We start from the raw sequence: 16666 nt of genomic DNA, 5'->3' as shown, positions 1-16666 counted from the left end.
TATCACTGATCCTCTACCCGCATGGGATGACGAGGACATGAGTGGAGCTCTCAAAAACCACATTGAGTCCATGAAAGCAGCAAGAGAAGCTTTTGTCAAATCAGAAGCTAGCAAGAAACTGAAACTTGCTCTGGAAGCCAAGATCAGAAAAAACAACACCGTATACTACAACGGTGACTGGGTCTATTTCCGTAGAACAGGCTTTGAGAACAAATGGTTCAAAGGAAAAGTGGTCTTCCAAGATGGCAAGGTCATCTTTGTCAGATGTGGCAGCTACTTTTACAGATGCAGTGCCAACAGAATCATCAAGGCAGGAACAGAGCTTGCAAAGACACTTGATGCTGAAGATGTTGACACATCTGCCAACAATGATGATATCCAAACATCTGGCCCTCCCACAAATGCAGGGAACAACAACGATACACCTGTTACAAAGCCAAACATCTTCTACCACAAATGGAGAAAACAACATCTCTAATCCCACAGAAACAACTCAAGAAGAAGTGGAGAACACAACTCCTCTTCAAACACCAGAAACAGAGCAAACCCCGCTAAATCAGCAACAAACATCAGACACTGAGCAAACCCAGCCGCAACCTAACATTGTTCTCTGGAAGTATTAAAGATTACTTGTAAAGGATGTGGTTATCACAATATAAACGTTAACCCTCCAGTAATATCTGGAAAAGATAGAAAAGAACTTTAATTTTGAAAGGTGAATAAAAATATCTTAATTGCCAAAACTTATAAAGATTAAACCAAATGTATATAAATAAGACTATCACAATTGAGCCGTTTGCATAATACAGGATATGTTTTTCTTGTAGGTAAGTTTGACTGAGGGTTCTGACAAGGATAGACTTTTCCTTGGGTGTGCAGGTACAATGCCTAAATATGAATACTAATGAAATAAGGTTAATCTTATTTCATTATAAAAGGTGTAGTAGGTGTTATTATAAAGTAGTAAGGTTTATGTCTACCTAAAGCTAAAGATCTTGTAGGTTAATATTCCAAATGGGTTGAACTTTTCAGGTGAGATTTATTAATATCTTGGTTTGGTTTAAGGCTATTTGTATTACCGTAGGAGCGAAGCAGCTATTATTTACCTGGTCATCAGGGAAGTAGGTTAGACAAATCCTACATAGGAGATAGTTGTCATATTTAGAAGGACCCGGATCTCTGGGACTATAATATGGCTCCACAGGGTGTATAACCTCCACAAAATTGTCCCATTCTTCATGCCTAGGTATAAGATATGCGATGTATAAAGTACAGCACTCTCATGAATAGGGATGACAAACAGCTATAGAAAAGTAAATTTATTTTAGGTATATCTAAACACTAAAGTACATGTTTGTTGAGAATTTTTTCTTGTTAGTACAAAATTTATTTTTTTTTAAACTTTTTAAAAATGAATTAATTTGTTTTCAGTGATGTTGCAAAAGTAATTTATCCAAATGGCAGTAAATTTGAAAAGTCATGTTGGAATATTTTTTAATATGGACTTTTCTCGTATTCATTCGAATCCGGTGGATAGGAACCGGTTCTCATGAATACGAAAAAACTATGTCTAGCATCGTATTATATCCAGTTTTCTACGAATATAGAAATGAACAATCATAAGATTAAAACCAGTTTTTTTAGCCGGTGCCTCCGGCACCTCGGGGCTAAAAAAACTAGTTTTAATCTTATAATTGTACATTCTATATCCGCGGAAAGCCGTTTATAATACGATACGAGAAATAACTATTAAAACCTATCTAAACATAAATAATATTTTATTGTGATATTGGAAATTTCTCTTATTCATGAACTATACTAGATTGCAGTAAGCAAAAACTTGTATAAAAATTTTTATTTGTAGGTATAACAACGGTTTTTAATTAACCGTATTCATTCAGCCGGTCGATCGGAAGAAGGAAATAAATCGATAATAAATCAAGTACGTGCACAGGTTTTTGACAATAGACGTGGCACAAACACCCTGTGAATGATATAAATGAAAATAGAACATACAAGCATACGCTATACTGACTATTGATATTTTACGAGTTTAATCTATTCAGTTCTTTACTGCTTAAAACAAATATTACCCTTTTTTCTTTTCATCGGAGCTTTTCCTCTTCTTTTTCTTCTTTCCTGAGGGGGAACCTAAAAATAAGTGGAAAAAATAGTTTTCTTCTTCAATGAATAATTGTAGATTTATTAATATTATTTTAATGTTTTGAAATAAGCTGATATGAATTTAATATGAAAGGGAGACTATATTATTGTAGAAATTCCGTAAAACCATAAGTTTTGTATGTATAATAGAAACCTTATTGATACAATCTATACATAATTTCCCTTAAAGATGTATCAGGAATAATAACAGCTTTTTATTTCAACTATTCCACCTAATAATTCCTGTTTATATGAATATGAATGATTTTTAAGATGTTAATGTATCAAATAGTGAGAAATGTCTGCCCTTCCCCATTCGTTATTGTTAATGTTTTATATTAAAGACATTAATTTTGTTTGTATTTTCTGTATTGTTAATCAATGTGTAAGTGTGTGTGTGTGTTTGTGTGTCGCTTAATATTCAATATTAATCAATCAACTGACATGAAAATAGTGAGAATAGCCAAAAAAACTTATTCGGTGTTTTGTCTAAAATATATTGTGTATTGTTTATTAATGTCTATCTATCTTAACCAAAGCAGCAGTCAAAAAATGCACTGACTTTAAAACTTATGGCACTTTTATTAAATCTTGATTTGGTTGTATACATTTGTAGTGTTCAAACTTTTCCACCAACAAATTTAATTTACAGATTGGATAATAATTTTTATCAAAATTGGGAATGAAAAAAAAAGAGGGGGGAAGTTTTGACACATTTGCGTAAACAGTGAGTATAGGCTTTATCTTTAGACTGAAAGAATAGGTTGTTAGGGATAAAATCATTCTTATATGATAAATTTTCCCAAGTTTTAAGATTTTTTGGATAGGCCTCGAGGTTTAGGAGCTGCAGGCCTCCAGGTGTTCTCTGGACAGGTAAAATACAAAATAAATTTTTTTTTTGAGAGTTAGAGGTCATTTTATATAAAAAAACATGCATATTTTTAAATGTTATTTACATATTTCAACAAAAAAGACGCATATTTTGTTTAATGAGTTGACTTCTATCTCTTGAAAAAAAATATTTTTTATTTTTACCTGTCCAGAGACCAACTTGAGGCCTACAGCTCCTGAACCTGGATGCCTGCAGCTCCTAAACCTGGAGGCCTCTTCAAAAAAAATCTTAAAACTTGGGAAAATTCATCATATAAGAATGATTTTTTCTTTTATAACCTATCCTCTCAGTCCAAAGATAACGCCTATACTCACTGTTTACGCAAATGTGTCAAAACTTCCCCCCTCTTATTATACATCGTCTTATCCCTTTGATTCCCTGGTTTGAAATACATAAAAAAGAAGGTTGAACTTCTCTAGGCATATATTTCAAACAAAAATCTTTTCATTAATACTAAAGGTGTATAATTTTCTGTAATCTTTAAGCATATTCCTGTGCACGCGACTAACTCCACTTTAATATTAGTTACATATATGTAAGTTAAAATAAAAATAAAAACTTTGAAAGAAAAAAAATTGGGAAACTCTGATTAACAAACTTTTCACATTTATTTCAGGAAAGGTGGGGGAAATAGCAGTTTAGTTATTTATCGCATATTATCATAGACAGCTTTACGTGGATATCAAAATAGGTTATAAGATTGTTATTTCAGTCGCGGTGCAACCGCGCAAACGAAATTAAGATTTTGCGTGGTGTAGCAAAAGCATGATTGATATATATAGAGGGTTGAAATGTTTGCCTACTATACTGGTTAAGTAATACGTTTTAATTCATTTTAAAAAGAGAAACTAATTTTAATTTTGAAAGGACTAATTGAGATTTGTTACAAACATTTTGTTTATCTATAATACAAAGTAGAACGATGTCTGTTTGTCTATTTGTCTGTTTGTTTGTTTGTAGCGAAGGAACTCGCTAACCGCTGAACCGATCGGGTTCTCCTTTACAGGGTAGCTTCTCATAGGTCCCGGGAAGGTTTATAACTATTTTCTTGGGGGGTGGGACACCCCCAATCCCCCCAAAATGAAAAATAACCCCCCCCCCAAAAAAAAAATTCTTTTTAAAACAAAATTACTTAAAATAGTGGAGTCGACTATCCCCCCCCCCCAAAGAATTTTTTTTTTAAATTTTTCTTTTAAATCTAAAATACGAAAAATTGGTTTCATCAAACCTCTTAGGGCAAAGCCCCTAAAGGCTAGGGGCGAAGCCGCTAGTTAATTCAGCAGTGTTTTTGAAGCTTCTAAAAGGACAGACAAGATTGGCAGCTAGGTTAGCTAGAACATAGCCTACCCTGTTTGCTGGTTAAAATCGGTTGTTCAATTGTTGTGGTTTTACTTGGTCAAATTTCTGGTTGTGATAAGATTGAATTTTAGTGATTTTAAGATTAGATAAGTGTATAGGTAAAATATATAATGATATGATATTTTTTAAAAAGAAACTAAAAGATTATAACCTGGCGATAAAGATCTTTTCTTTTTACTTTCTTTCTTCTTCTTTTCTTCACCTTTGTCATCTGAATTACAATTACTGTCAATTCTATTATAAAAAGTAGATTGTCTAGTGTAAGATTTAAATAAGTACTGAACCGGTTGAGTTAACCAATATAGTAAAGCTGAATATAACAATCAGGATGTTTTAAAGTGACGTACGAACTACTGGAAACTGTTCTAAAATTTCTTCTATTTCTAATCGTACCTAATTGTTAAAGGAATCATTAGGTATCCAGTTTGAAATCGAAAGAACAATTCCACCATGCCTAAATTAACGAAAAGAGCTAACCGTGACGTACGGAGGTACAGACCTTAATCATTTATCGAGTACCTAATCTTGATTAGTTGATATATAGTTAAATATAAATACTTGAATAATGATTACCTTTCGTGCGTTTCTTCTTCTTTTTATCTTTAATTGTTATGACCTCTACGTTTTTGGGTGCTGGTATATCCTCATGATCTCTCACATAAGATTTTCTTGAAATTCCCATGGGAGCATGCGTGGTAGCTCTACGCATCCCCCTAGCGACGTCTGTAATATCATTATAATGGCGACTAGACGATGAACTTGGTTTAGTTGCTGTGAATAGGGGACTTTTAGAGCGTAATCTCTTTGGTATAGGTGATTTTTGGCGTGATGTACTCCTGCGTGTCCGAGCCGTGGCGGCTACAGTAACTCCCCGACGTTTCGTCTGCAGCGGCGGCGGGCTTGGACTTGATGATGCAGAGCCGCGCACGGGACTAGGATAGCGGGTTACATGTTTGTTGGATCCACTTCCTGACTTGTGACGCTGGCGGTCAGACTTATATTTAGGACTAGATTGAAAGGGTTTTGAAGGGTTTCTTTCTGAATGCTGCCTGCTTCTGTACGGGCTGTTGGATTTGCGACTAGATGCTTTTGGAGTGTTAGATCGACGGCTTGAGGAGGGCCGTGATCTGGAACGTCGGCGAGGGTAGTAACTGGTCTGAGACCGTTTGGGGGAGTAACGGAAAGGTTCTGGAGCTTTGGTAGAGGTGCTTGGATAGATATGAGAAAACGGAGAAGGGCTTCTACTCACCAACCTAGAGATTAATATTTTTTTTTTAAATTCAATTACTAATTCAAAAAAATGTACACATTTAGTTCATTTCTGAAAACAGTAGTATCACGTAGTTTTTCTTTAATACTATGTATTACTCTTGCAAAATTCTGCGCACGCACTAAAAATAAAGTAATGTGACATTACCTGACAGTTCTTGCTCGCGGTGACCTTGATCCATGTAGCTTTGGTGGTGAGCGAGTACGGGAGCGGCGACGATGCCGACTTCTGGACCGCGAGCGGGTTGGTAGCCTTCAAATCATGATTTGAGTTAGTTATCTTTTTACTTCTTAACATTAATTATAATTAGTTCGCCCCTAGCCTCTATGGGGGGGGGGGGACAAAGAAGTTTATGAAAATAGCCTAAACACACCCAAAGACAATTATTAAGCTTTCCAATAAATTCGGACTCAGCCTTTACCAACCAAATTAATTACAAAAAAAATTACGAAACCTAAACGTGTTTTTCAGCTGTCGTTGGAGGCAGCACTTTATTTTTCCAAGATCTTTACCTTCGGACAAAAAAGGTTACCTAGGCACTACTTTATTTCATAGAATAAAAAGATAAAACTTATTCTTGGAAACATTTAAGAGCCATGTAGATTCACACAAAAAAATGTCCAACATCGATGCTGGAAAGTGCTCAACACCACTTGTTTTTGTTACCCTTTAATGTGCTGTAAAAAGTGACACTTTAATTTACCCCATAAAAAAAGAATCTGACACTACCTGACAGTTTTGGACCGTTTATGGGGGTTGTGAAGCCTCCAGCTCTCCATTTCTTAACATTTATAACTTTCTGAAAAAAAAATTAAATACAATCACAATTTACAAACATATAATGTTTGCTTATTGAACGATTATATTTTGTATTTAGGAAACCTGTTATTGTAAAGCAACATGTAAATGTTTATTACATACTATTTCAAATCATCCTATATAATACCAACATCATAATCATAACATTATCAATAATATTAAACAATTTTATCTTTATTTCTGAATGAATATTTAAGTTATAATAATGAATATTTTACAAGAAATCACAGATTATAATTCTAAAGCGTAGTTACACATAATGGTTTTTGATACTTTCCCTCAAAGTAATTATTAAGCACTGAACCACCTTGAAGTGAGGGTTTATTTCCAATGCCTACTATACAACCCTAACCCTTACTCAATATAACCTAAACTAAACCAAAGTATTATTTCAAAACAAAGGGGGGGAGGGGGGTTGTCAAAGCTCAACAGGCATTTTTAGGGAATAAGCCAAGTTATTTAATTGCTACTTTTGGCATTTCGTTATACAGTGTGTTTTTTTTTTAGGAGAACTTTTTTGAAAGCAATTTTACCCCACTTATAGTTATCAGAACTTAATGATTAATGGCTTATTTTCTTCGTTTTTTAAGGCAATTTATAGAACACCAAAAAAATATTTCAGTTTTTATTTAAAAAGTACAGTAAAATCTAAAATTCAAAACTTAGGTGTCAACATCGAAAAATGGTTTTAGCGCATTTTTCTTGTGCCTGAATCTTCTACCCTTCGCAACAAAAAATTGGATTTTCTGTAGTCGACTTTGGGGGGCCAGTACTCCCTCCCTGGTTGAGATATGACCTTCAAACTTTGATATGTTCTAGTACATGTCCTTAATAGTATCTGTATACATTTTTAGCTCTATATCTCAACTTTTAAGTGTTTAGCAGCCATTCTTGCACAAAAGGTTGAATATTTGAGCACAAGAAAAATGCGCTAAAACCATTTTTAGATGTTGACACCTAAGTTTTGAATTTTAGATTTTACTGTACTTCTTAAATAAAAACTGAAATATTTTTTTGGTGTTCTATAAATTGCCTTAAAAAACGAAGAAAATAAGCCATTAATCTAATCATTAAGTTCTGATAACTATAAGTGGGGTAAAATTGCTTTCAAAAAAGTTCTCATAAAAAAAACACACTGTATATTTGATTTAAAAAGATTATTTGAATGAAAAAACTTCCTATAACAAAAAATTTTACAAAATAGAAGATTTATCATTTTTGTACCGTTTTGTTGCTTGTTTAGTTATCTTAACTAGAACTAGATTGTGTTAGTGTACAACTTGAGAGAATAATTCATAGAATCACAGACATTATTTTCTTCATGATATTTCAGCGCTTTCGCATCCTAAAATATATATTAGAATAAGTTTGGCATTACAGCTTTTTGCAGCTAGGGTATGTATTTTTGGAGGGCCCGGGGGGGGGGATTATTTCTCTTCGAAGGGTGATGGTACCCTCCCCTAAATAGTTATAAACCTTCCCAGGACCTATGAGAAGCTACATAGTAAAGGAGAACCATATCGGTTCAATGTTGAGCAAGATCATACACAGATATACATCCTGTTACTGTTACTTTCATACAGGGATATTATTTCGATAGCTTTAAATAGTTGCACTAATACTATGAAAAATCGTCCTTGTTTATTACTAATTTAAATGAATATTTATAATGAAATAATGAATTTCTAATACTTAAGAAAAGATATTTTATTTACAATTGAATAGATATTTTTGTACCGAAATAAGATATTAAACATTAAAAATAGATTTTTTATGAATTTTAATTTAATGAAATATTACATACTAATGGCTTCATTTATGCCTCTCAAAATATTAGGTATAAAGTTTCCCTTATAAGGAGAACATAATGTGTGGGAGATCTTTAGATAGAGACAGTAACAAAGACATTCTATTTCTTTTTTTAATTCATCTTGATAGTTTACCTTAAATGAAGCTGTACAATGTTGACAATTATAAGGTCTAAAGTCTAAATGAACAGAAACCTAAAACAAGATAATACTAACGTCATGCTAAAGGGGGGGGGGGATATAAAAATTAAGAGAACTGAAAACATTTTTTCTATTTTTCTCCCCTCCTTAGTGAAAAAAACTAAAAGAATATGTGTGAGTGGGGATAATATGAATAAAATAAAGAGTTTTGAAAATATTTTCCATTTTTTTCCCTTCGATGCTGGAAAAAACTAGGAGGGGGGAAAAAAATAATAAATTTTTTAGAAGGGGAAAAAAATTAATTTTGTGCAGAATATACACCCCTGAATAAAGTTGCAATAAGGGGGGGGGGGGGGGGTAAAATGTGGTGACTCGGGCCACGACATACCAGCAATTTTATTTTGGATGCTACACCCTTAGTTTTAGAGATAATTGGGTAAAATCTTTTGGGCTGGGTCACTAATAACCCCAAGTTTTGGTATCTTTCAAAAAAACGGCGGCGGGACCGCCGCTCTCGCCGCCGTTTTCCGCCGCCACCAAAAAATTTTTTTTATTGCATTTCTCGCCGAATTAGGCAATTTGGAATCATTTGAGACCATGTTATTTTTTTCAAAAATTTTTCCCCTTACAAGCAACCCTGCGGGGAGACTTTTTCAAATTCTCGTTTATCAAGGTATATCTTAAATTCAGTACTTCTCCTGTGCTTTTGAAGATATTGGAACAAAATCTTTTTGGATGGGTCAGTAACGAATATTCGAATAAAAAATGGCGGTGGTACCGCCGCTCCCGCCGTCTACCGCCGTTTTCCGCCGCCAAAAATTTTTTTTTGCATTTCTGGCCGAATTAGGCAAATTCTCGTTTATCAAGGTATATCTTAAATTCAGTACTTCTCCTGTGCTTTTGAAGATATTGGAATTAAATCTTTTTTGATGGGTCAGTAATAAATATTTGAATACAAAATGGCGGCGGTAACGCCGTCCACCGCCGCCAAAAATTTTTTTTGCATTTCTGGCCGAATTAGGCAATTTGGAATCGTTTGACACCATGTTATTTTTTTCAAAAATTTTTCCCCTTACAAGCAACCCTGCAGTAGGACTTACTAATTTTTTCAGATTCTTGTTATCAAGGTATAACTTAAATTCAGTACTTCTCCTGTGCTTTTGAAGATATTGGAATTAAATCTTTTATGTTTGGTCAGTAAAAACAGATTAACATAGGTAGGTAATTATGGTATGAATTATAATAGAAAAGTTGTTATAAATAGGTATGAAGTTTCAGTAACTACATGATATGGAAAACTTTCATTTCTTTTGTGAATTGGGAGACCATCACTAATATGAGCAACAGGAACTTCTGCAAATACACCAGTATACATTTTGAATCATTTCTTCATTGTAAAAAATTAACCTTGTTGCAGTAGGACTTTTATCTTTTAGGTAACACAACATTTCATTTTCCTGCGCAAGAATGCTGTTTTGCCCTCAAAGAATGGTGGGAGTGGCAGTCTAACCGCCGTTATTAGGTTAATCTATTTTACTGACCCACCTACAACAGATTTTGTTCCAATATCTTAAAAGCACAGGAGAAGAACTGAAATAAAGATTTACCTAAAAAACAAGAATTATAAAACATAAAGAAGGGTTATTTCTAAGGCCAAAGAATTTAGAAAAAAATAACATAAATTTTGATAAAAAAAAATTTGGGCGGTGGCGGAAAACTGTTTGAAAGGTTGCAGCGGCGGTAGCTCCGCCTTTTTATGTTATTATAATTTTAATGACCTATAAAAAAGATTTTGTTCCAATATCTTTAAAAGCAAAGGAAAAGCCCTGAATTTAAGATATGCAATGATAAACAAAAATTTGAAAAAATGAATTTTGGTGGCGACCGAAAACGGCGTGAGCGGCGTTAAAACCGCCGTTTTATATGTCAATATTTTTCTACTGACCCATCAAAAAAGATTTTGATAAAAAAATTTTGGGCGGTGGCGGAAAACTGTTTGAAAGGTTGCAGCGGCGGTAGCTCCGCCTTTTTTATGTTATTATAATTTTAATGACCTATAAAAAAGATTTTGTTCCAATTTCTTCAAAAGCAAAGGAGAAGCCCTGAATTTAAGATAAACCTAGATAAACAGAAATTTGTAAAAAAAAAATGAATTTTGGCGGCGGCGGGATCGGCGGTACCGCCGCCATTTTTTATTCAAATATTTATTACTGACCCATCAAAAAAGATTTTGTTCCAATATCTTCAAAAGCACAGGAGGAGTACTGAATTTAAGATATACCTTGATAAACGAGAATTTGAAAAAAAAGCAGGGTTGCTTGTAAGGGGGAAAATTTTGGAAAAAAATAACATGGTCTTAAATGATTCCAAATTGCCTAATTCGGCCAGAAATAAAAAAAAAATTTTGGCGGCGGCGGCGGAAAACGGCGGTGGACGGCGGAAGCGACGGTACCGCCGCCATTTTGTATTCAAATATTTATTACTGACCCATCAAAAAAGATTTTGTTCCAATATCTTTAAAAGCACAGGAGAAGTACTGAATTTAAGATATACCTTGATAAACGAGAATTTGAAAAAAATGACTAATGCGGGGGGCAGGGGTGCTTGTAAGGGGAAAAATTTTTGAAAAAAATAACATGGTCTCAAATGATTCCAAATTGCCTAATTCGGCGAGAAATGCAATAAAAAAAATTTTTTTGGTGGCGGCGGAAAACGGCGGCGGGAGCGGCGGTCCCGCCGCCGTTTTTTTTTTAAAGATACCAAAACTTGGGGTTATTAGTGACCCAGCCCAAAAGATTTTACCCAATTATCTCTAAAACTAAGGGTGTAGCATCCAAAATAAAATTGCTGGTACGTCGTGGCCCGAGTCACCACATTTTACCCCCCCCTCCCTTTAACGTCAGCGGCGGTTAGGAAGGACGCCGTTATGTTGCAGTTTCCACTCCGTAATTTACCATGACAAAATAAAACCAAGTGACGAAACTATTTTTTCTTATTTGTGGTACACGTTTAGAAAAATATATGATCTTTAATTTTAAATTGAAATACTTTTTGTGTAACTAATGAGGGAGAGTGGGGACATTGGTCTGTTTATCAGATTATAAACGTTTTCAAATAACGCTTTCATATTCGTTGCTGAATAACTTTGGGGAATTTTGATTGCTTGGTTCATTAAATTAAGTGTCCAATCGTTTGAACAAAAATTGTAATTTTGTGTATCATCTTATTTTATATTAATTTATCGGCCATTGTCTTATTCCTTTTCGTTTTGAACATTAAATATTTTTTCTCTATAATTTACCTTATGTCTAAAAAGACTGGAAGACTTGAAGAACTGAGAAGGACAAGTGTCACACTTAAATTGTTTCTCTTTGTCGTGAACCTCGCGTATGTGACGTGTCAATCTAAATAACACTTGTTTTAATTGATATAGAATATGCGTGGATTGGATATTATAACAGGGGAAAATATGTCGTCAAATTAGGTTGCTAGCATGGAACTCATTTATTGGTCAGTTTGTTCATCTAGTAAGAGATGAGGTGATAGTATAAAGGGGGTGGATAAGGGTATCGTTATCTTAGCCCGCTGCGAGTTTTCTTCATTTAAGTTTAAGAAAATCTGATGTAACTTCCAAGTAATAATATATCTATTCTTGCCCTAGTAATCTCAAAACGTGTAAGTAAGCAATTAACATTTTTTTTGGCTTACTTAAATGTGCCATTGTGCCATTTTTGTGGTAAATTACTGATAAGCCATAAAGAATACTAATTGCTTACTTATATCAGCATTCTACAACAATTTGGTCTTACTTGTGAGATAAAAGAGGGTGGAGTAAATAAATACTCAGTCATTTACAGTAAAAGTGGCTTATATAAGTTGAAGTGAAGAAAAAGAAGGAGGAGTAATAATTAATCCCTTCCTTCCTGTAAGCAGTTTATGAAAAAAAGAGAAGATTTGGCTGATATAAGCCAAATAAGCAACAAATGTGATTGATTGCTTATAAGTAATTTATCCAAAAATTGCATGATTTGGTATATAAGCCAAATAAGCATTTATTGTGATTGATTGCTTGTAAGTAATTTATCAACAAATTGGATGATTTGGTATATAAGCCAAATAAGCATTTATTGTGATTGATTGCTTATAAGTAATCTATCAAAAAATTGTATGATTTGGTATATAAGCCAAATAAGCAATAAATGTGATTGATTGCTTATAAGTAATCTATCAAAAAATTGCATGATTTGGTATATAAGCCAAATAAGCATTTATTGTGATTGATTGCTTATAAGTAATCTATCAAAAAATTGCATGATTTGGTATATAAGCCAAATAAGCATTTATTGTGATTGATTGCTTGTAAGTAATTTATCAACAAATTGGATGATTTGGTATATAAGCCAAATAAGCATTTATTGTGATTGATTGCTTATAAGTAATCTATCAAAAAATTGTATGATTTGGTATATAAGCCAAATAAGCAATAAATGTGATTGATTGCTTATAAGTAATCTATCAAAAATTACATGATTTGGTATATAAGCCAAATAAGCATTTATTGTGATTGATTACTTATAAGTAATTTATCAACAAATTGGATGATTTGGTATATAAGCCAAATAAGCAATAAATGTGATTGATTGCTTATAAGTAATTTATGAAAAAATTGCATGATTTGGTATATAAGCCAAATAAGCAATCATTTTCATTGATTGCTTATAAGTAATTTATGAAAAAAATAGCATGATTTGGTATATAAGCCAATTAAGCAATCATTTTCATTGATTGCTTGTAAGTAATCTATCAAAAAATTACATGATTTTGTATATAAGCCAAATAAGCATTTATTGTGATTCATTTCTTATAAGTAATTTATCAAAAAATTGCATGATTTGGTATATAAGCCAATTAAGCAATCATTTTCATTGATTGCTTGTAAGTAATCTATCAAAAAATTACATGATTAGGTATATAAGCCAAATAAGCATTTATTGTGATTGATTGCTTATAAGTAATCTATCAAAAAATTGGATGATTTGGTATATAAGCCAAATAAGCAATAAATGTGATTGATTGCTTATAAGTAATCTATCAAAAAATTGCATGATTTGGTATATAAGCCAAATAAGCAATTAATTTCATTGATTGCTTATAAGTAATTTATGAAAAAATAGCATGATTTGGTATATAAGCCAAATAAGCAATCATTTTCATTGATTGCTTATAAGTAATTTATGAAAAAAATAGCATGATTTGGTATATAAGCCAATTAAGCAATCATTTTCATTGATTGCTTGTAAGTAATCTATCAAAAAATTACATGATTTTGTATATAAGCCAAATAAGCATTTATTGTGATTCATTTCTTATAAGTAATTTATCAAAAAATTGCATGATTTGGTATATAAGCCAAATAAGCATTTATTGTGATTGATTGCTTATAAGTAATCTATCAAAAATTTGCATGATTTGGTATATAAGCCAAATAAGCAATAATTTTTGTTGATTACTTATAAGTAATTTATCAAAAAATTGCATGATTTGGTATATAAGCCAAATAAGCAATAATTTTCATTGATTACTTATAAGTAACTAGTGGCTTTGCCCCGAGAGGTATAATTACATCTTCTATTACTTACCCAGCAGAATAGATCACAAATTTTCGCACCTACCCAGCAGGAAAACATTTTGTGATTAAATTCGCAAAATTCGTAAAATTCGTAAATTTCGTAAAATTCCTAAAATTCCTAAAATTCGTAAAATTTGTAAAAAAAAAAAAAAAAAAAAAGGGGGGGAATTTTTTTGTTTTTGGGGGGGTTGGGGGTGTCCCACCCCCCAAGAAAATAGCTTAAAACCACCGCAGGACCAATAGGTATATACCCTGAAGAGTAGAATCCAATCGGTTCAGTGGTTACCAAGATCTTAAGGGACAGACAGACGGACAGACATCAAGCTACTTTGTATTATAGATTTATCAAAAAATTGCATGATTTGGTAAATAAGCCAAATAAGCAATAAATGTGATTGATTGCTTCTAAGTAATTTATAGGGGGCCAAGCTCTGTGGCCATGACCTTTATTAAAAGTGGAGGCTACTTTCCTTAGGAGACTATTTTCCTTAGGAAGCTACTTTTCTAAAGTAATTGTCCCAAGAGCTTTGTCCTAGAGGCTACTTTGTCCAGAGGTCACTTTGTCCAAGGCTACTTTGTCCAAGATCCCAGCAATTACCACTTTTTTTATAACTCTTAATGGTTGATTATTAACTATATTTTAAATTAACAGAAGATATTACTTAGAAACCTATTGTTTGGCTTATATACCAAATCATGCATTTTTTTGATAAATTACTTATAAGCAATTAATCACATTTAGTGCTTATTTGGCTTATATACAAAATCATGCATTTTTTTGATAAATTACAAAGAAGCAATCAATCACATTTAGTACTTATAAAGCTTATATACCAAATCATGCCATTTTTTCATAAATCACTTACAAGCAATCAATCACATTTATTGCTTATTTGGCTTATATACCAAATCATGCTAATTTTTGATAAACTACTTACAAGTGATCAATCACATTTAATGCTTATTTGGCATATTTACCAAATCATGCTATTTTTTGATAAATTACTTATAAGCAATCAATCACATTTATTGCTTATTTGGCTTATATACCAAATCACGCAATTTTTTTCATAAATTACTTATAAGAAATTGATTGATTGATTGATTAGCCATAGTTTCCTAGTGTTTGGACCTAAGTAGTCATGGAGTTGGCTGAGAAACTTTTGTATAGCCACTAGGGCTATCAAGCTCCACGTTCAAGCACATTATGACTTGACCTGCTATATCATGAGAGCTACACATTATTACCTCACCCTTGCCGAGTATGGCAGGTGTCCCAAATTAAGTCAACCAGATGAAGTTGCCTGAATGTATTCAACTGAGTAATTAGAGTTGCCACATGGGGACTAGAACTTGAATTCTCATCACCATAACTCAATGCATTACCACTGAGCTATGACACCCCTTACTTATAAGCAATCAATCACATTTTTTGCTTCTTTAGCTTATATACCAAATCATAAAATTATATCATAAATTACTTATAAGCAATGAATCACATATATGCTTATAAACCAAATTATGCAATTTTTGGATAAATTACTTATAAGCAATCAATCACATTTATTGCTTATTTGGCTTATATACCAAATCATGCAATATTTTCATAAATTACTTACAAGCAATCAATTACATTTATTGCTTATTTGGCTTATTTACCAAATCATGCAATTATTTGATAAATTACCAAATTATGCAATTTTTGGATAAATTACTTATAAGCAATCAATCACATTTATTGCTTATTTGGCTTATATACCAAATCATGCTATTTTTTCATAAATTACTTACAAGCAATCAATAACATTTATTGCTTATTTACTAAATCATGCAATTTTTTGATAAATTACTTATAAGTAATCAATGAAAATTATTGCTTATTTGGCTTATGTACCAAATCATGCTATTTTTTTAAAAATTACTTACAAGCAGTCAATCACAATAAAGGCTTATTTTGCTTATATACCAAATCATGCAATTTTTGGTTAAATTTCTCATAAGCAATCAATGAAAATTATTGCTTTGTTGGCTTATATACCAAATCAAGCAAATTTTTGATAAATTACTTACAAGCAATCAATCACAATAGTTTTGCAATCAAAGGGTTGGTTATCTGATGCGATTGAGTGGGTTACATTGAAATTCAAAATGCAGAGTATGTTCAAAGGTGACCTGGATAGAACTTGTGCTCAAAACATCACCAAGCTCGCCTACAATCATCATCACTACCTTTTTGTATATCAAAAGATATGCCCCCTAGAGGCCTCTAGGTGCACTTGAAAGGTGATAAAAATAGTAAATTGGCCTTCCCCCAAAATTTTGTTTTAAAAGAAAAAAGTTTAAAAAATCAGGGAGGGGGAGAATAATTTTTCTAGGAACAATTAATTTTTGGAGGAGTGCAGTACCTTTTTCAAATAGAAATAAACCTTCTTAGGACTTATGAGAAGATCATTTTAAAAAACCATACAGAGAAACAATGTCTGTTCAGAAATTAGCAAAGTTCTTAACATGACAGACATGGAGACATACAGGGGAAACAGTTAGACATCCTGTTGCTTTTATATGAAGAATAGGATAATAGATTT

At 32.6% G+C, this 16666-nt stretch overlaps 2 protein-coding genes across 3 annotated transcripts in view; both read right to left on the bottom strand.

Moving 5' to 3' along the window:
* LOC145316841 (uncharacterized) overlaps positions 1-6485 on the bottom strand; it is a 29902-nt gene extending 23417 nt beyond the window's left edge. The window contains exons 1-6 of the mRNA XM_080157590.1: positions 6414-6485; positions 5832-5936; positions 4988-5667; positions 4566-4625; positions 2094-2151; positions 1107-1242 (exon numbers count right to left, since the gene is read on the bottom strand). Of these exons, the coding sequence (XP_080013716.1) occupies positions 1107-1242; positions 2094-2151; positions 4566-4625; positions 4988-5667; positions 5832-5936; positions 6414-6463 (1089 nt within the window). The 5' untranslated portion in view covers positions 6464-6485. The remainder of the gene's footprint in view (positions 1-1106; positions 1243-2093; positions 2152-4565; positions 4626-4987; positions 5668-5831; positions 5937-6413) is intronic.
* The window catches only part of LOC145316839 (uncharacterized), a 40153-nt gene continuing 29967 nt past the window's right edge, over positions 6481-16666 (bottom strand). The window contains exons 16-20 of one of the 2 annotated variants that reach the window (XM_080157589.1): positions 11754-11856; positions 8447-8506; positions 7640-7848; positions 6934-6972; positions 6481-6781 (exon numbers count right to left, since the gene is read on the bottom strand). In XM_080157589.1, the coding sequence (XP_080013715.1) occupies positions 7762-7848; positions 8447-8506; positions 11754-11856 (250 nt within the window). In that variant the 3' untranslated portion in view covers positions 6481-6781; positions 6934-6972; positions 7640-7761. Of the gene's footprint in view, positions 6973-7639; positions 7849-8446; positions 8507-11753; positions 11857-16666 lie in introns of both variants that reach the window. The other variant, XM_080157588.1, reaches the window with a different exon arrangement.

Source organism: Acartia tonsa, chromosome 4 (assembly GCF_053477335.1).
Source record: "Acartia tonsa isolate MP-2025a chromosome 4, ASM5347733v1, whole genome shotgun sequence".
NCBI classification, from domain to species: Eukaryota; Metazoa; Arthropoda; class Copepoda; order Calanoida; family Acartiidae; genus Acartia; species Acartia tonsa.
Note: the sequence above shows the minus strand (reverse complement) of the source record. Positions and strands in the feature narration are given on the sequence as shown.